The following is a 21,291-nucleotide window of genomic DNA, read 5'->3' on the forward strand; positions in this document are numbered from 1 at the left end:
TGGAAGAACCTTGACATTGGCCTGGAGCAGAACAACAAGCCCTTTATTGCGATATGAAAAAAATCAGAAAGCATATGCTGAACTAGTCAAGTGAACTATATATTAAAAATAGTAGTAATAATTCTAAAAGCCTTTGCTAATGCCTTACTAGCTTCCTTTTCAGTTAGTAGTTTTGATTGTCATTACCTCTGGGTGATGAGTCTAGGAACTGCTGTAATATTTCTTTAAACACACCATGGGCAGATGGTTTTTTTTAAAAAAAAACAAACCAGTCAATCAAATTCTTTATATTGGTTGCTAACCACATCCAGTACAGCGGACCGACAAAGGCTGTTGTTAACACAGCTTGTAATTGCATGATCTCAAAAATGACCGCAGGATGAAACATGCCTAATTGCAGTGTCCTGATAAACAGTCACACTATGTTAGCACATGAAATAGTGACCATCCACTTGCAAAATTAATAGAGGCTCCACGTTAAGATACCAACCAAGTTTGTTCAGCATATGATAAGGAACTATTTTCATGCACTTATTTAACAAAAAGAAAGAAAAAATGCTAAAAGAAAATCCAAGAAGGAAATAAATGGACAGATAAAAACGCTATTAATATTGGCAGAGTTCAACTGACAGTCCTCTGGAGATTCTGAACCCAAATCCTTCCCTCTTTACCCACATGATACAGCTCAGGTGTAACGTATTGCTGTCTCCCTATACTGATGGCCTTGATGCAGCAGTCGTCTGTTGAACAAAGCACTGACACACGTGCTTACCGCTGTGACAACTTCACTGGGATTTAAGCCTCTGCTTAAAATTAAGCCAACACTGAAGTTCTTTGCTGGAGGAGATTTTAGCATGAGCAAAATGCAGTAATCATGGGCTGCTGAAATTGTGCAGAACAGAGGAGAAATCTGTCTTGTGAGACGAGAATGTGATTCCTGCACTCTGTGTACAGAACCCCCAATACACACAGGCATGGCAGCATGAATTAGATGTCAAAGACCAAAGAAACAATTCAACTCTGAATCTCCTTGCTTTCATGCATTTAAGATTCCTAAAACAAAGCTAATGGTAATTAAAAAAAAGCAGCCAAACAGACCCATACTTGAATCACAGTTTTGGTGACCACATTGGGACAACAGACGTGTTGTTGCATATAGCATAAAACAAGTAAAAAGGTGAGCATTACCATATTTTTTTCTTTTTTTTTTTTAAACATGGATGCACTTAACATATCCTGTCAGTTACCTCTGTGCATAAGTGTCTACCTCATCCATGCACTGCGGCTGGTGTGCAGATGGGGCGTTATTGCTGGGGAATGCTTTATCTTTTCACATGAAGGTGCAGAATGAATCTCCGTTTTCTGATTCCCCCATCTTTTGGATTCATGTCTCATCCCTCTGCTGACAGCTGTGCACTGCAACATCCAGGAGACCCTTACCTTCCTCCAGAGCTGCAGTCTGCTCGGAAGCTGGCGATGGAGGCGGGGAAGGAGGCAGGTTGGCTGACTCTTCGACTGCTGGAAATTGAACAATGAAAATGAGATACAGCAATTAATTCCAGGGAGACCGGCACTTGATGCTCTGCAGTCAACCTGTACTGCCCAGCTGAGAGGATTATTCAATGGGGACTTCTGCCTAGTGGATTTTCAGGTAGACCCTTTCAGAATACATAGATTTTTAGTTATAATAAAAGGACTTTTTTAATTTCAGATGGTATGAACTATTTTCAAAATTCTGGTCATCTAGTACAATACAAAGGAAAACTAAGAAATAATCTTTTAAATCAGTATTGCCCCTTAGAAAACCTTCAGACACCCAAGGCAACAACAATAAAGCATTTGAACATGAGTGTTTTATAAGTTCATGGTGACTATCAGAAATTGGCATCCAATCTCCAATTTACCCTAAGTACATGAACGAAAAATGTTGTGCGTAATTATTTTTTCCTTTTGCTGAGTTCAAGGTTAATCACAGAACACATGAAAAAACTGCCTGTCCAAATACAAAAGACATCAACATTGGGAACTTATGTCAGCCATGACGTAACAGTGATTCAGCTGACAAAGGCACAGTGAAATCTTAAATGCACTTAGACTAGGCTTTAGATTCATTCTCAGTTACAAGATGCTGAAACCAGATGATGTTTTTTTCAGTTATTTCAATTCAAGCATGACTGAAATACTAAACAAACTGCTTCTTAAATGAACTCAGCATAACCTGTGCATCTGATCTCGTACCGATCACTGAGAATTTTTTTTTCTTTACAACCAGATCCAATACTGGAGCTTAACCAATGTTTTTAAAAAAACCCCACAAAGCAAACAACAAAACCAACAAATCTGTTTTAACAGATCTGTCTTACAAATGGCACCTCTCAACAGGCTTTTTCTGATTCAGGGCTTCTTCCCAAGCATAGAAATGCCAGTTTCAAAGTCCCAGCAGAATTTGCTAGGCCTTTTCCTACTGATTTTCTGTGTGGTTTGGGAAAGACCCTTATGTGACTTGCCCTTAAGATGTGCTGTCCAGGGACAGAGTATTTATATCTTCATCGCAATGCAATTCTACTCGCGCTTATTTAATAGTCACTGACCACAGGAACTGTAACACCAACAGTTGCTAACTAAAGACATTCTCCTCACACTATTCTTAAAATATTTTATCTGACTAGATGGAACTGAATATCCATTTTGCCTCACCCAGACCCCAGTGAAGCAATCTGTGTGAGTACGTGTGAAGTGTTTTGCAGAATTGGGGTCTCCCATGTAAACTGAGTCTCTGTAAAAAAGGGAAATACCAAGCAACACATCTCCCTGCTGCAGTACAAAATTAGTTCAATGAAGCAAAAGACCTTGGGAACCAAATTTCAAATAAATATTCTAAATTACTCATTGACTTGAATTCATTCCTGAGCAGGGTTCAGCCACTGTACCAAACAGAGTGCCTGAGGGGAAAACACCAGAAGGCATTATTTTGATTTGATCACAATGTACATGCACTCGGGCAGAACTTATCCTGGGGTAGGCTTGCAAGACTGGCTCTACCTCAGGACAGAGTATGGCCTTTCTCTGGCCTTTGGTGTACAAGTTTTGAGCTACTGTGGAAGTTTTCTGGCAGGCAGGAAGCACTGTAGGTACAAACAGCTGTATACTTCACTTATATATCCATATATATATATATACACACACGCGTACTTGTATTTCAGAAGGACATTTCACAAGGGAACCAGCAGAAGCATGGGGGTACAGCATGGACCAACGGCAGTGGTACTAATCCCAGTCTGGACCACTCCCACTTGCTTCTACCACCTATAACTCCCTCTCCCACAATCTCCCTTCACCCTGCCCGGCTGCTAGCCTCCCTCCCATCCCTACCCGCTGTGCCCCATTCCCCTCTGCTTCCTGTTGAGGTGCTCCTCCTCCATCTTCTTGCCAACCAGCAAAGCCTCTCTTTTCACATGCCTCTCCAGACATCAATCCATCAGTCTTTCTCATGTTGTACGTGGATGAACACAATTGGGCTCAGAGTGCTGCTGGGTCCCACCAAACACAGCCACAAAAGCACTGCCACCGACTACGTTTGCAGCTGTGCCACTCAGGAGTCAGAACCCAGGTGGAGAACTGCTGTCAGAGCAAACAGCGAGTGAGACAGTCACAGGGCCACGAAGAACTGGGGCAACAAGGATACCGCTGTTATTATGTGGTTCCAGCATTTATCCAGTGACGCAGTTTATCCATGACCATAATGTATGTGAATACACAGCAGTGTTTTTTGTAATATATAAACATTTGCAGACACAAAGATACTTTGAAACTTCTTTGTCTCATTTTACCTAAAGGTAGTGGTCCAGGCTGGTCTTTGTGCTGGGCTTCTTTTTCCTGTTCACCTTTCAGAACAGCTACAGCTTCAGCTGTTACTACTTGTACTATCCTCGCAGACACTTCTTCTGTGGCAGCAGCAAAGTTAGAAAAAACAAAGAAAAGTATGCTAATGAGAACAATGTTTTAAAAATATAAAGATTAGCTTAAACAATAAAAAATGGAGGCTGACAATCCATCTTTACAAGGTAATCTTTTTTTCCTGAAGTATGAGCAAATCTTTAAAAATAAAATAGAAAGACCAGATATTCCAAAGATCTATCTCAGTGGAAAATAGTGATTATTTATAAAAAACAGGACCCCAGCCTTTACAGTATGATGCACAGAGCATCATTATTAAATGTTCTTTCTGTTAGGGACAACGTGCAGCAACTGCAAAATTTCAAGATGATCATTTATTAAACATCTAGAATTTTTTTTTCTGCAGGTACTGTTTTGCAAACAGGGGTAGAAGGGCCAGCTGAGTAATGGGATTTCTTGACATTTAATATATGGAGTTAGCTGCATTCGTACATGCACTTTGGATGATACTTCCTCCTCATCAGCACACAGTTAGTACGCATTAAAGGCACTTCCCAGACAGACATCTATGCTGATGAAGGACTTGAAAAAGAAGGGCCAAATAACATTTCTGTATGATTAAAATGTATGCTTTGTCCTCCTCACCCCTTTTAAGACTGCAAGATAAAGCTTTAATTAAACAGTAGGTCTGAACACCCTGCAGAAGGATTGCAGAGGATAACATTTGTTTAATGGGGTGGGCTCTCAGGCCCTGGTCTTGGAAAAGGCTTGGCTCCCAGCCGCTCGCACTCGCTGGCTGTGCTGGGAAGGGGGGACGTGTGTGAAGCCAGCTGAGGCACCGCATGCTTGACAGACCTGGGTGCCCAGGCTTCCCCGCTGCCCTCGATGTGTGGCATGTCCCAGAGGGCTGAGAAACTGGGTGCTCTGGTGAGTGGAGGATGGTGGTGGGACCGCTCAGGGAGTAATTGCTTCTAAAATGAGAAACTGTAGCTCATCTCAGGTCTAGAACCATTCAAAAGTGCAGTGAAACGTCACCAGGCACAGGACTGCATGTGGAAGTAACCGGTGAGGTTTCCTGCCCTCAGGGCAGTTAAGACACCTTTGATCCAGCAAATCCAGGACTTACGGGTTAGTCCAGCAGAATCATCTACAAAAGAATTCAGAGAAAAAGGGTTTTGTTTTCCTATCCGTTAGCCCACTCTCCCTTGCTCAGTAATATTCCTCCCTCTCACAGCTGAACTTGGTGGAAATAAACTCCTTCACTCCCCGGCTGTTTCCGAGTGCTGGCTGAGAGGTATTTCAAATGCAGGGTGCCAGCACCTGACACACGGAGCTGAGCCCTAGGGATGGCAGCCAGCTGCACAGCTGCAGACCCACCAGCTGCACAGCTGGGCCCACCCCTGAAAACGGAGCAAGAATTTCAGTGCTGAGCCACCCCTCGCGTGGAGACCGAGGGTTCTAATGGCAGACGGCAAAACACCCTGCTCCTGACAGGAGACGCTCGCCGAGCCCCCATTAATCACCATCCTGGGGGCAGAAATAAAAGCTCTCTGCTCACCCATTACTGCATCCTTCAGGCAAGGACCAGCTGGGAAGGGGAAGTATATTTAAATCAATGCCCTACATGTAACTTTACAGCAACCACCCCAACGATGTCCATTAGATTAATAACGATGATTTCTTCTCATAGCTAGTACTCTTACAGAATTCCCTTGTACTTTTAATGTAAAGTTATTCCTCTTCATTTGTCTTTTAGAAAAGCCGATTTTTCTCTCCCCAAAAGCACAGATGTGAGTTACTTGACTTTCATAGTTGTGTTTATCTAAAAACAAAGTGCTATGTTAATCCTTCGTTTGCACAAACTACATAATGAGATATTAAAACACACACACCTACCAACAAAGAATATTCATAATTGTTGGTATTTGTATCTTACAATTCACTTCCCTCCTGACTGGTCGCCAGGAGGGAAGTGACTGCAATAGTTTTATTTGCTCCAGCCAATAGCAAGAGTAGATGGATGAATATGTCAGAGCATGTTCCAAGCAATGAAAAAAATCAGCTGATATAAAAAAACATTAGTCCAAGAATACGTGAGTATAAACTTCCCAAGGATAAATTCAGACTAGAAATCTGAGAACGCTTCTTTCCTACTGTCAGGGATGTGAAGTTCTGGCAGTCTTCCACACAGCAGGAAAGGACTCAACTGGTTTCAAGGTGGAGCTCAATACATTTACAAAAAGGACGACACATGATATAGACACCTAGATGTATGCCTAGATGTATTAGCAGGAGACTGCGAATGGCAGCCGTAGTTCTCTGTCCCTCTGTTCAGAACGCGCCCCTAGCGTGAGATAAAACTCCACTTTGTGGTTAAGCAGATCGAATCAAGCACCATAACCCCCATAAACCAAGTCATGCATGTGGCTAGTCCTACGGACCAAAGAACAGGGACACTGATTTAAAGTCCATCACTCTTCCAGCTGCCTTTCAAAGGCCTGCACCTCATTTTTTGGCTTTTCTACCTTCTCCTGCTTCCACACCTGCTGGATGCTGAGGGTGCTTCTTGGCACCTCTTGGTTCCTTCCTCTTGTGAGAAACATGAAATAGATACCTTGCAGACCCTCCCAGGCTGTCACGTGGTGCTGCTGTTGCAGAGCAGTGAGGTGGACACAAATGGTCCCTTGGAATCACTACAGGTCCTGACAATTCCCCGTGTTGTGAGGGACACACTGACTGCAAAGCACAAGCGGTACAGGGGAAAACTGGGAGAACGAACCTGCAGCTTGGCCAGCCTCTTCCCGCAGACCCGTGGTGCCCTGTCCCACGCCACGCAGCTGGCATGCTGCATGGGTGGGACACGTGGGTAGGAAACAAACCACACAGCATCCTTCAGTTATATCCTGCTCAGATTCCGCTCTTTCAGAATAGGAAAGAGTATTGCCCTGACAGCTTTGGTGAGCGTGGAGAACGGCACAGAGCTTCGCAGAGTACCACAGCTCCAGAAGACCCCACGCCAACTGACACTACCCGCTTCACACCTGGAGGATGTGACACATGACCCTTCTATCAAAATTTCCATGAATCTACTGATCAGAACACTACCGACAAAAGTAACATCATCAAGTCTGTACTGCTGGTTCAGATGAGCAAATCAAGACTCCGTTAGGAAGATGTTAGGAGAATCAATTTTTTAAGCTTATTGTCACATGAAACTTCTAAGAAAAGACTCCAATTAATTTTTCAGATACAGAATATGCAGATTTACCCTGGAGCATATCTAAAGGAAACCTACTCGGTCACCTGCTCTCTATCACCCAAGCTACTGCAAGCCTCCTTCCAGCAAGGTAAGACAAATGCCTATTAAAAAAGGTCTCCTTCATTACAGAATTTATACTTGTTCATATCCTGCCTGGTTCTGTGGTGCAGATGAGCTCTCCAAGCCTGGAAGGCAGTTCCCACCCTCTCAGCTCTTTTCCTGATTTAATTTGCTTGGGACAAAGATTACGTTCCACAGGGAGATATGGCTGGGGGTGAAAGGCTGTCTCATGAAAAATAGAAATTTCAATGCAAAATCAGTAAATAAAAATACAAATGGCCTCTGGGTTTGTTTTTTTGCTTTGTTTTGTCTGGCTGGTTTTTTTTAATCAAGAAAGGCTCACTTCTGAACACTCTGTTGATGGATATTTTGGGTGACACAGGAGGCATAGGCAGTTCGCCAGAAGAGCACTGCTTTTCCTGTACATGACTGCTGCAAAAGGACAGACACTTTTGTACTAATGGACACTATAAATAGCAGATCCAATGGGTAAGTCAAATCCTCACAGGGCAGCTATTGAGACTCTTCATAGTTTCCTCATGGTTCAGTTAAAGTTCAAGGAAGCCTAATGATAAAGAAAAAAAAAAAAAGGATAAAAAAAAGGATGCCAGGCAAATTTTTCACGGCCTAAAAGCTCTGGATTCATTTGAGATAGTTTTGCTTCTAGAGATTTGTTTTCCTTCTCTTTAGGCAGGTAGACATTCTCTGACTCTAATTTGTGCCACCAAAACGGCACTAACAAATGACAAGTAACACCAAATATACATTTCTTAAAGGCTACAAGGACCTTGGCTTCAAATAAGACTCCAGCACAACAAAGGACAGCACTATGGCTTTCCTTTGCATTTTGCAGAGAGTAAAATGCTTCTCCTTTTTACCAAGATATCAGCTGCTCATGGGTACAGGACACGGAGCGAGTCTCCCAGTTTGATGTCAGGGAATGTGGTACCCAAAAGTAAGGGTGGTCCTCCAATGTGACGTCCATAATAGGGTGGAGACATTGTGGAAGATCCTCAACACAGGCTTTCAAAAGCCCCCCCGACACGAGCAGGCTGAGCTGAGAGGCCAGGAGCTAACACACAGGGACAGGGATTCTGCTGCTCTCTTAAAGGTCGCCACTTCAGAGCAAGACCTGATGGGGCTGCCAGGTCAAGTTGCAGCCAGTTGCAACTAGTGCCATGGCTGCTCTCTGGCAGGAACAGAGGACTCTGCCCTGCTGAGAGGGCAGGCACCTTGTCTTGGGCACTATGCTAATTTTAACCGAAGTTAAAAATCAAATGAGTAAAACCAGGAGCAGAGAGCACTTAGAAGCCAGCCCAATTCTTCTACATACGCCAGCACCCAGCATACCAAATCAGGCCATCTGGAATCTCCCTGCCCCTCACGTAACTCAGGGACACAAACCCTTTCAGAGTACTGGGATGCACAGGGGATGCTGAACCAGCTGCTGACAGTATGGGGAGTCGCAGCCTTTCCTCTTGGCTGGTTTTAGAACGCCTGGTGCCTCCAAAACATGCTGCACTCCTCACACTCCTCACACAAAACATGCTGCACACCCAAGGGCACAACAGCTGCCCGGTCCTCACCCCAGCTTGCTCTGGCATCAATGTTTAAACTGCAGCAGGTGTCAGCCACACACTGCCTCGGACACCTGAGCCCCCCTTCACTGACAGAGACTCAACCAGGGGCCATTAAGCAAGGTTACATGTCAAAGCATGGCTACAGCACAGCCAAAGATCTGGGATCAAATCCTCTACAAGGCCAAGATGTCATTTCAAAGTCCTTCATTTCTTATTGATGCTGCTGCAGTTGTCAATGGGCTGCAGATGTCTCCATTGGCACCTGAATCCATTACCTACAGCACTTCCATTTCCCAGGAAACCTTTCCAGTCCATTAAGTTTTTTAACAGACAGGTTTTACTAGCCCCAGGGACAGATGTACAGATGGTGGCAAGAGTCTTTAAAAATGGTGTCTGAGCTTTCACCAAATATTTCCAGAAAATTGTTTAGAAATAATTAGCAACTATAAGGACAAGAGCAAAAATTAGATCTGCAACACTTCTCTGCAGCAATGTGTGGTGTCTGCTCGCTTTGTGCCCTTTTTAATGGTTTTACTTCAGCCTCGGGCACCTTTTTCTCTTCCAACGTACCACAGCCTCAGGCTCAATCTCTTGAGGAGCTGAGTTTGCCACGAACACCACTTCCTAGGTGAAACCGCTCAGGCTCAGATACTTGCCTCTGACAGCCCTCACCCAGCAGTACCTTTCACCTTCTCTCTCCCCCCTACCCCTCAATGCAATGCTGTATTATTATCCTGAGGATTGTTTTTGACAGGAGACACTTCCTATGGGCAGTGCTCCCAGCGTCTTCCAGCCTCGCAGGTACGTGACCAGCACCACCGCAAGGATCCTGCTGGCAGAGGAACCGGGGCTGGTGCAGCTTGCCCGGGGGAACAGCCGTCTCGTCACCTCACATAACAGCGTCAGTGATTCCTCAGGCCAGAGTTGCCCCAGTTGGACCAGAGTTTGTCTGCCAACTCTTCTCCTTCCCTGACTGTAGTCACCTGTGCTCCATTACTGCCATTCATCCAGTTCAGTCAGCCCACCTATCTATCGCTTCTTCCCACTCAAGAATCCATTTCACAGCAACAGGGACAGCTACTCCTAAAATGAAAAGGCATTTCACGTCCCCATAATTCCACTGAGACACTCTTCCCAGACTGAAGCAGCATCACCCCTTACTTCTATAGCAACAGCTCTAACTGATTCCACTATGGTGGCAGAAGATCCCGAGTTTGCCATAGCCATGGAAGATGCCACCTGGCCTCTGTAAAGCAGAACTTGTTGAAGACATAAACAAAGTTTAACATTCTGGAACTGCATGGCATAACGAATGCACCAGGAGAAAACCGAACGGATGACAGGAAGGAGGGACAGGGAGGAGGAGACTGAAAATTGTGTCAAAACTTTACACGCATTCACAATGTCACCCTTTAGACACCTACCAAGAAAATTAACAGTTAGCTCGGTTAAAACGAAGGGTAATTAACGCTCCTGGAGCACTGCGGCTAAAACAGGGATAAAGAAAGATGCAAACAGATGGAAAGGATAAAATAGTATGTTTTGTTAATTTTGCTACATTTTAAGGAAGAAACACAGGCAGAGCCCAGCAAAAGGATTAGCTACATGTGTGCTTGCAGAACTGGGAAAACAAAGCAATTTCAGTCAAAATGTGCCTGTCAAAATCCTCAGTGGGGTGCAGAGCAGTTTCCAAGGTAACCAGCACTAATTGTTGGCACAGTGGAATCGAGTCAATGACAAAAGCACAGAGCAACCTGCGCTGCTTAGTGAGGCAAAATACTCCAAATATATTCCTGCAGAAAGGAAAGACACAAAATGGCTATTTGCTATCTTTGACAATTTGAAAAGCAAACAGGACCTATGGATTTTTTCCCCCCTCGGGTACTGCAATTCCGAGTGCAGCAGGACTATAAACCAAATAGCTATTCGATTTGTTTAGAGGCATTAGCCAGTCCCCTAAGGCCAGGTCCTGAATTCATGCTCAGCTCTCCTGGAAGCTGGTGGACAAGTCTTGTTTGGGTCAAGACTGCTGCAATCCTTGGGGAAAAAAGATCTGGGCTTCACCCAGTGACAGTTCTGATGGAAAAAACAGACACACCTTGGACTCTATCAGTGGGATCACGACAACTCTAAGTACTGCCTTTTGCACTCAGGTTAGAAAAGAATTATGCACAGCAGCAATCAAAGCAGTAGGCATAAGTTATAGAAAACCCAAATAATGCCAACAGATTAGTGCTTGCGATTGAAGAAAAAAAGCAGTAACGTAGCTTTACAGAATTCAAATATTTGCTCTCAAATGGCTTTCGTGAGTATAAATATTTTGCTGTAAGTAGGTCCTTGATCTGGATGTTGGCAGTATCAACAGTAATTGGCAGGAGGTATGAAGGCAAATAATGGGAACATCAGCTTTTAAATTAAATGAAACCACAACACAACTGACAAGTATCATTTCCCTAATAAACTCGTTGACTTTAAGCTACTGTTGCATCAATGAGGATAGTGACAGATTAATTTAATCACCAGGATTTACCAGCTAACCAACTGAACAGGTCAGAAAAGGCTTGTGTTCTGAGAGAAAAAGAGCTTTGATTGTTTAATGCATTGAAACCCAAAGGCATGAACATTCAGACAACCTTTGGGGAAAGACGTATTGCAGTGACATGTGCGGGGGGGAACTACAGCTGGATACCTGACACAGTAGCTTCATGCCCCGGGGTGCCCCACAGCAAACAGTTTACGCCTCTGTGTTTTGGGCTACTTCAGGTATTCAACAGCCCCTTCTACCTTCTCAAACTCAAGATTGTAAATCTGAATTGCCATCATCCAGCCCCTTAACGTATCTGTTTCATAAGAGAGCAAAGGTGGTGTTGTGGCTGCAGCTGAGCTGGGTCGGACCGGTCGTGCTCTGTACAGGCAAACAGGGAGGCTGGGGGGCAGCTTGGCCATGCGCACCTGGCTGCTTCAGGGGAAGCAGCAGCCTGGGCTGCCCGTCCTCGGACCACTTCCACACCTTCTGCACGTACCTCAGCTCCACTGCCTTGACTGCATTTCCCTGGTCACCTTCTTCAGCAAGAGAGCTGGACAGATAGTCCAACTCTCCAAGGCACTCAAGTGTTGAAATCCAAAGCGACTCATGCTAGGAGCAGGGAGCAATTCTGACCATTCCAGTAAGCCCCCTTATCTGGCTCCCCAACACCCCAGTGCACGTTCAGTAGGCAGAGGCCTCTGCCACACTGTAGCAGCTGTAAAAACAGCCAGGCATCAGTCCCCACACCCCTCCTCCCCTGAAATATGAAAGACTGTTAAAAAGGAGTCATACAAATGTCAGTACAATAAAGCAATGCTTTTAAAATGAGCACTCATTACTGCAAATACTTGCTCGCTGTGCATCCCCTGAGTCGCATCTTCTTAAGTCTGCTGTCTGGAACAAAATATTTACTACTGTCAGCATTTCCCAGGCAAGTCAGAGGTGGGAAAAGCTAATTGGTTCTGTTTTGTCTGATGCATCTGCAACACAATTTACAGTTAACATGCAATACTGAAGCAGACACCACCAGACCCTCAGCCAGGACAATGCAGTGAGGTCCCACTGCTTTTCCCAGGACTTGGTATCAGCTGAAAACATCATTCACACATACAAAGCAGCTCTATCTTGCTTTCATTAAAACATTAGCTCCTTAAGACTCATGCAGAAGAAACCACTTTGGCTTCCAAAGAAAGAACCAGATATTTAATCTTTTGAGTGTGAGTAAATACACGTAACAGGAAACTCACTTTTAAAAATCAGTATTTGTTTTGAACTTCAGTACAAGCTCAGATTTTAAACAGACTTTTAAGGATGCCCACAGAAGTCAATGGAGCTTCAGCCACGTACAGCAGGAGGTGACATGTGCCTTACAAGGTCATTTTTAGCTCCTTTTGAGCTGATTTTAAACACTTTCTACAGCGTTTCCTGTGATCTCTTTAAAAAAAGAATCCCAGGTATGCTATACAAACTCTACTGAATTTAAGTTTAAATTAACATTAACCTGTGCACGCATTGTGTGGGATTTCTAGTTGTGCCTGGCCAGAAGGACTGAAGATTCTGTCAATGCAACAGAACTTTGGTTCAAGCCATTGGGGGATACAGTGACATACAAAAGGCAGCAATACTGTGTCCTCTTCGCTCCAGGGCTCACGCAGCCAGTCCAGCCCCATTTAACCAGCTAGCTCTGCAATGCAGCTACAGCTGCACAGCTAATCTCTTCCCAGCTCCGCTTCCCAGCCGAGCCCTGTGCCTGTACCAAGACAGATGTTTTTCTCCTGCCGCCTGTGCAGAACAGTGTTGCGTACTTACAAACGTGTGTGTGCAGGTGTTCCCACAGACAGGCAGAGCGGAACAGGTCCTACATCACATACAAATTAACCAAGTCCCACAGATGTCATGATGTGGATGATTTCCAGAGCAGTTCTCAGCCCTGCTCAGGAGTTCTGCCATCTCTCCTCCTCTCTTCTGGCACTACCCCAGTTGAAGGGAGCCTTGTTTCTGCCAGGTCGCTGTCTGTGACCGGGACTCATCCTTGCCTGCTCACACAGCTTGCTCCCGTCCACTGCCTGCCCCCCCTTGGAAGCTACTGGCTCACAACTCAAGTGTGCAAAATGATTAGGAAAGGGAGATATGCGCCTACTCTTGCAGAAGGGAGATGTGAGAGATGCACATAAAAGCCCTCAGTGCATCTTCTGAACTACCTCTTCCACTTTAACAGAGCCGTCTTCTCTGGGCACTTAAACACCTGCAAGCTTCTGCAGCCCCAGTGCTGGGGACATGTGGGTGCTGTGGGGAGATGAGACCAGGGTTTGGGTCACTGTAGCCACTGGGAAAGGTCTGCATCCAGAGCGGAGCTCTCAAGTGTACTGAAAATGAGGAGTGGCAGTGGAAATTCAAGGTCACAGAGAAGCTACACTGGATGGCTGGGATAAAGCTGGGGGTACATAGAACAAGGGGCGGGGAGAAGCTAGAGGGAACACAAGTGAGAAAAAGAGAAAAAGAAGGTAAAGCTGACAGAGTAATTGTTGGGAAGGACAATATATTCTTAAATGGAGAGAACGGATGACAGTGAAAGCAAAAAGCAGCAACTCATGGACAGGAATGGCTAAGGATTAGTTCCCTTTACAGCTCACCAACAGCTTGTGCAGGTTGTGTTTACCCTGGATTTGGCACATACTCTGAATTTGGGGTAAAAAGCAACATCCACAGCTGAAGCCTTTTCCTTCTATGCGGTGCAAGACTATGGCTGAAAACTGTTTGGGTACGTCAGCACGACTGCCACATCCATGCAGCATGGGCAGCTGATAGGTTAATAAAGAAGAGCAGAAGTATGTCTCGCCAGATGCACAGGGACTGCCACGGACAGAGGCCCAGACTATAAATGAGTTTTATTATAACTGCCATAGGCTATATGGGTTGCTGGGAGCTGTAGCAAACTGATCGTATATCACTGTGAATTAGCCTCAAGGAAAGAAATAGCAACAAAAAAAGGGAAGTACCTGGGTTGGGTTTTTTTCCCTGTCCCAAAATATATAGCGCTACCAAGTGAAACTGATTTCCATGAAGTATTCAATCTACTCAGTCCAGAGTGAAAATGAGTCTCTGGGAAGCAGCTAACAGGTTTTCCTGCCTCGGAGATAACAATATCTCACAGTTATTTTCCATATACTGCATGCAACTAAAATTAAAATTTTGACCAGGTGTTTTCCACAGACAGGAGGAGGGCTCACTCACACGATCTAACGTACACAGCTGGAGTGCCTTCAGTTTCCTGCACTTTTTGCATGTCACAAGGAATGCTTCAGCAATAACCAAACCCCCAAAAAACAGACTGCATTTCTAAACCATCACCTCAGGATGGGTTTTCCAAGCTCCACTGACTCCACTCTGCAGTCGATCTGTGAAACAGCACAGGAAACATAAATGTTTTGCTCAGCACCTCCCAAGGAACAAATGACAGCGTCAACACCAGCACGTAGCCTTCTTCACTTTGAGTCTTGCCTTTGAATTTCCAGATTAACCTTTTCACAGCTGGTACGGACAGGCACTGGATCATCAGTGCTCATCTGCCAGCTACTTTATGCTGATTTCCATCCCTTCAGCTTGCAAAGGCAAGCAAACCTGTACTAATCATCACTATAAAGATTTAAAGTGAGCAGTTAATCTACCAGTAGCAACTCCACAAAACAGAAAACCCCAAACCAAAGCACCAGTACACACTGGGTTTTGCTGTCCTTACTCAGGATATGAAGGCAGCATGAGAAGAGATGATTTCTTGCTCTGTATTGTAACCTCACCGACTAAAACAGCAGGGAAGATCAAGACAGGGGCCTTGTCCCTGGCTTCCTTCTAATCTTTCCTTTTAAGTTCCTTGCTAAAATTAAAACCTGGATTGCCTTTGTTTTCCAATTTTAATACACAGTAGCTCATCAGGGTTAGCTGAACCAAGAAATTTGCATATATATATCTCTCACACATGTATTCTGCGCTGTAAATATGCCCCAAATTGATATCTGCTTTTCATTTCCATTAAAGTCGTGCCTCAGTGAGGGCAGCAGAGCGAGGTGCCCATCGTAAAGTGTTCCCAGTCTTTCTCCCCATCTACCCTGTCTCACTTAACCTTGAGAATGAAATGCTAGAGGAAAGGAAGGAAAAAAATTAAATCCTCCTCTCCTTTGTCAGACAGCCCGGCTGTGGCTCAGAGCCGTTACAGAGAGGCTGTGCACTCCTGAATGCTAAATAAGCTCCCAGGCTACATACTTTCTCTCAGCGGAGCTTATAAAGAGATCTCACTCTACTCAGGGACGTGTTGGCATGGCAACAGGGAAAAAAGAAATCAGCAGCGCCTGGCACTCCTCGCAGGAGCAGCAGACTGTTTGTGCGACTCATTTTTGTAAGTGATCTGATGGCACCTACCTCCTCCCTGCCAGAGGTTAAACCCCCGGCCGGCTGCGCCGGGCCCGGCCTCGGGAGATGCCCGGGGGTGGCAGGGAGCCCCGGGGGTGGCAGGGAGCTGGGCCTGGGCAGCGCGCCGAGCCACGCGCATCAGATTCTGCCCTGCGAAAAGGGGAAGGAGGGATTTGTGAAGCACAGGGGCGAGCAGCAGGTTGATGGTTGCACCTCCAGGCTCTCCTGCTCCACAGTGTGAGAGACCCTGAGAGCCAGTAATGGCCTGCGCACAGGGTGAGGGGCAGGCAATGAGGCGGGGAACGGCAGGGAATGCCCACCAGCACGTCCCAGGCTGTCACCTAAGAACCTGCTGCTTCCCTTTCAAGGTGACTTTGGAGAAGAAGTTGCCATTTCAGGTCTGCCTGAAACAAGAGCAGCTGTGTGCCTGCGAAACAAGGCTCTGTTGTTTGGTAATGAACCTTCCTCCAAATCTTCTTGCCCTCAGATCAAAACTGGAATGGAAGATTATATGCTGGCACAATCCCCAGCAATACCACCTTCCAGCTGCAATCGCAAAGACCTCTGCCCACTGCCAAATATTGCCTAGTGTTCCTGCACATCCTTCGTGCTGCCACCCTGGGGATGGAGACCATGATGGCTTCCCTTCAGACACGGCAAGGAAGAGCCAGTGAAGTGCTCCATCTCCACCTCTCTGCAAGGGGCAGAGCTTAGCCAAGCCCAGAGGGCAGGAGACTGCAGAGGCAGCACGCAGCTCTGCACAGGGCTGTGCCACCTGCCCACAGCTCTGCCGCAGTCTTCCTGGGTGACCTGGGGTGGCTCTCTTTGCACCTGCGTGCCCTCTCTCCTGGCCTTTACAAGCCTTGTCTCTTTATGCAATTCATAAATGCACAAATTGTCTCCTACCACACACTGAAAAGGACTCCAGCGCACCAGGCCACAATTTAGAACACAGCCACTGGACTTAACTGCCCCAGCAGTCACTCAGCTAACACCAGTGCTGGAGGGTCAAGATCCAGCCCACAGAAACAGCAAAGTCCTCATTACAGCCCCCACCAGAGCAGGCAGCCAAACACGGATGGCGGGGAGGGAGGGTAGAGGCGAACAGACAAAGGGCAAATTTTTGTCCACAAAAATAAGAGACAAAAGTGAAAATCTGACTCCCAGGATATGTTCCGTATTTGGTAGGCTTTATCCTTCAACAGCAATAGCTATCCTGGCTACAGCAGCCGCCCAAGAATGGCTGCAGATGTTTTCAAAAGGCAGCTTTGATAAACAAGCACTCATGGCGTACAGTCTGAATTTCCAGTGTGGTAGGAACAACATGTTATGAAAGATATTTCCTCCATATCCCGGCCTCATTGCTCCTTGTTGCATCTCTAAGGTTGTTACCAATTATGTTTTCTGGGAACACTGATGGCACTGACTGAGTGCTGGTTGCCAGGCCAACACAATCACAGGCATTTTGCTCTTACTCCTTAAGGAAGCACAGCTGCTCATGCAATTCCCTCTTAAGATGCTCATAGCCTAACAAGAGCACAGCAAAGTGAACCAAAACACCAACAGGGAGCCCAAAAGAAATGGCTGCTTGATGCCTTCTCTTGGCCAGATTCAACACTGACATAGCACGATGCAACTGTTGACTCTAATGACTGCACCTGGTTTGGAATACGGTTTTCAAAAGCAAATCTGAACCCCACACTGCCATTTTCAGAGGACCTTTAGGGATAAAAGAGACGGATGGCTAAACTTCTCTGGGTATCTGACTCCCAGCTGTGGGAGTCAACAGCACCTGCACACTGGGTTATCTCACCCCACCCCCTTTCAGGCAGTAATTTTTGCACGCTTGAACTGCCCAAAACTGTGCCAGACCCTCCTGCTCCTACTAATACATTTCAATCACTGACTGATTTCTGAAGTCCCACGAAGCCTCTCAGAGAGGACATGGTTGGACAAAATGGGATGTCTTACTGGATTCAGTGACCAATACAAGTGCCAGACATAGAAAAACCTGCAGACTCGTCTCTACAGCAGTTATTAAATATTCAGAGTCAGACGGAAGATAGCTGGGGGTAGGGCACACACAGCAAAAGATGAATTTCTGTGGTTTCATTCCTGATCCTCTGCAGAACAGCAGCTGAGAAGGACCTCTAGAGTAACCTTAACAGAGAACGGTAAACCCCCCATTTTCTACACGTGCCCCAAAGAGGCTCTGCTACCTCCACTTACGCTATCTTCAGCAACATAACATGAACGTGCCTAAAATATTCCAATAATGTGTCCCAGAAAATGACACTTGCATCACTCTTAACACAGAGAAGAAAAGTTTCAGAAGCACGGTATGTTTGCCTGTATCTAAATTGGCAAAAATGATGGCGCACAGTAATTACTGTCACATTCCCTGGGCAAAGGGTGGAAGATCAAAATGCCTAATTAACAGCTTCTTTCCCATGGGAGCCATCAATGACATGATAAGATGCATTCTTCCAGCTCTGTAAAATAAACAACTGAAATGGGACAAACACAGCAATCACATTTATCTTTGAATGTCATCGATTTTGCATCCTTCTGTGCATTTTGTCTGTGTTGCTTGAGACAAGCCGCTTGTTGAAAATGCACGTCTGACAACAGGGCAGGGAGGCTCCTTTGGGAAAAAGGCATCCAGGGAGTTTGTGGAGGGCTCTGCTAACTCCAGGAGGGCTTAGGCATCAGCAGGACAACCAGTGCACACAGCCAAATGAAAAGGAAAGCTCTGACAAAGCCGTCCTGCTGGAAAGACAAAGAAGGCATGTCTATATGTGTACTGGCAGTGCCATCTGAGTATTATCACTTGTATAGCACGAAAGAGAGAAAAAGGAAAAGATTAAATGAGATGTCACTAGGGGAGTGGGTGGGTGGGGGAACATATTTTTTTCACATGGGACCAGGAGACGACTCGGTGAAGTTTCAGCCTGTAGAAGCTGTTGTGTTTACTGACCCCGTGCACAGGGCTGCAATCCTGCCCCAACACAGCCTGCCATCACTGATGCTCCAGCCCTGGCCCTTCTGAGCCGAGGGCCCTGAGCCTGCAGAACTAAGCATCGTAGTGATTTTCTAAGTGCAGTGGTGATGACCGCTGTGAACAAGATCCTCTTTACCTGGAGACTGACTACAGGGCAAGGCTATGGAAGGTGATGGGATACAGACTGTTTCCTTGATGCACTGCCAGGTGGCTGTAACGAGCACAATCCCTGTCTTCAACATGTTGTTTTTGCACAGCCAGCCTAAAGGGACTCCCCACCTCTGCTCAAGTATTACTGGCTATGCCAGGGCAATCTTTCAGACTCACATTCCCTGCAGATTATTGAAATATGCTTATTTAACGAGTACTTGGCCACAGGAATAGATTTGTTGCAGATGTCCATTTGGTCCAGCTGAACAAAGCCTAAAACAAATGGCTCAATTACGATAAATTACATTTAGGGCTGTAAGATCATTTGCCCCTTCCCACTTTTCTCGTCAGTTGTTCCCTGCAGACTGTGCTATTCTGAATCCCCTCCTCTTTGGGGTAGTATCTACCATCATGCAAAAACTGAGTTGGCTCTGGATGAACAGATAAAACTGAACCTCTTTCTCCTGTCCTTACCTTATCTTAATTTTTTTTCTTTTTTCCCTGCCATTTCCTGCCCCTGCTTTGCTCCCTCACAGCTTTCATCTCGCCAGCTCTTGGCCCTTTTTACCTCCCCTAGCTCTCCCACTGCTGGATCTGTTCCCCCACCATTCCCGAGTCCCGTACTCCTTCCTCAGCTCAATACTGCCACTTCTTCATTCCTCTTCACAGGTCTAGGGCTCCCCGCTCTTTCTCTTTCACTTAGAGACTGACATATACCAGTCTCTGGGTCCCCCCAGCCATCAGAAAAAAGCTGGCCTCTCTCATTTATCTGTCATGAGCTCCCTCTCACCCACCTTTCCTATGAGTCAAGAGCTCTGAAAAACAAGGCAGGAGCACTCAACCTGCAGTTGGTCCGCTGTGCTGTGTCAGGAACTCTGCCACAATCTTCCGGCAGTCTCTTTGCATCCCACATGGTTTGGGTACCCTGCCAATTAATGAAGGGCTCTGTTTGCCACTCTGGCAGGATGTGTTACCATCCTTAACATTGACTGACACCAGGACAGAGCCACTGTCCTGAGGCTCTGGTAATAACATTTCAGGAAATGCTTTCCCTTCATCTGTCAAGAAAATAATTCATCAAATAACTGTGTGGGTAATCCAAACCCCCTCCAATTATAAACCTGAATTTGGCATATAATAAAGTGACTCAGTTGAGTCACTGTATATAAAGACATACTGTAGAAGATGCTTCATAATGAATCTAACGACTTTTGCCCCTAATTACATAAATTTGACAGGTTATTCATTACATTACTGAGAAGAACAATAAATGCATTTTAAGTGTAAAAAAACAAATCTCTGCAGCTTGATGTTCCTTGCAAGTCAAATAAGATGGATTGTGTTAAACTGCTGTTTCCCAGAGAATGCTGCAGCACACCTGTACTGCCCTCCAGCTTCCTCCCAGTTACCTGACCACAGCTTTTCATATTCCATCGTAAGTCAAACACATCCTGTGCTCTACCGTGGGGTCCAATCCAAAGCTTCCCACATCAGCCTGTTCCAGAGTGAGTTTCTGAAGGTTACTCTATCACGTCTCCTTTGCAGCACAAATCTCGTGTGACATGAAAATGTTTGGCTTAACAAGAGCTACAGATCTCATCCTCCACTCTTAATACTTCCAAAATCCTCACCAAAGATGCCCTGTGTGTGTGTGTGTAAGTGAAAAGGACACGGACAGGCATGAATCAGAGGGAGGACACTGAAACTTGGTGGGTCTTGGCTGCGGGATGCTACAGAGCGTGTCAAAGGCAAGGTGTTCTCAGGAGCTCCTCGGGAGCAGCATGGGACTTGCAGCTGGCAGAGGCACGGGGCTGAGGATGAAGCGGGGTTGAGATGGTCTGCCAAGGGCAGCCCAAGCATATATCTAAATTTATATACACAAATACATATGAAAAGGAATAGCTGTGTTACCACTCTTACTTATATCACATCCATAACAGCTTCCTATGCACTATGCCAAAACCCCCGGCCTATTCTCTCATACGTATTTGCCTTTGACTTCAGTGGCTGCCGGATCAGGCCCTGAGGCTGCCCTGCCCGCAGCACTGTGCATTCTCCCACGTTCCCATCGGTCCATTTGAAAGGAGGGCATTGATGTGTCTCCATAATGCAGCCATTACCAGCACGATACCGAGACAGATCAATCAAAGGCAACACAACAGCCAGATTCAGAGGATTCCAAAATTGAGGTCAGACTCAATAACTCTTAGACAGATGCCAAGAGAGAGAGACACATATATACAGGAAGGCAAATTTTAACTGTGCAAATCTAAAAATGTCACTTGCAGTGATCGATTAGATGCGTTTTGGCAAGAACTGTTATATCCTCCCCTAGTAACACCCCTTGCCTCTGCATCAGTGTTGACATAAGGTGCTTTTGTCCCGGTGGCCTGGCTCTAACCTTCCCCTT

General features: G+C 45.7%; 1 protein-coding gene across 39 annotated transcripts in view; it reads right to left on the minus strand.

Moving 5' to 3' along the window:
• The window catches only part of MAP2 (microtubule associated protein 2), a 242,159-nt gene that overhangs the window by 47,151 nt on the left and 173,717 nt on the right, over positions 1-21,291 (minus strand). For 35 of the 39 annotated variants that reach the window (XM_080398343.1, XM_080398375.1, XM_080398344.1 and 32 more), the window contains 2 exons: positions 3,831-3,944; positions 1,441-1,518 (listed from right to left, as the gene is read on the minus strand). In XM_080398343.1, coding sequence (XP_080254469.1) covers positions 1,441-1,518; positions 3,831-3,944 — 192 coding nt within the window. The remainder of the gene's footprint in view (positions 1-1,440; positions 1,519-3,830; positions 3,945-21,291) is intronic. The other 4 variants (XM_080398376.1, XM_080398374.1, XM_080398354.1 and 1 more) reach the window with 2 other exon arrangements.

The sequence above is a fragment of the Falco punctatus genome (genome assembly GCF_963210335.1).
Source record: "Falco punctatus genome assembly, chromosome: 8".
NCBI lineage: Eukaryota > Metazoa > Chordata > Aves > Falconiformes > Falconidae > Falco > Falco punctatus.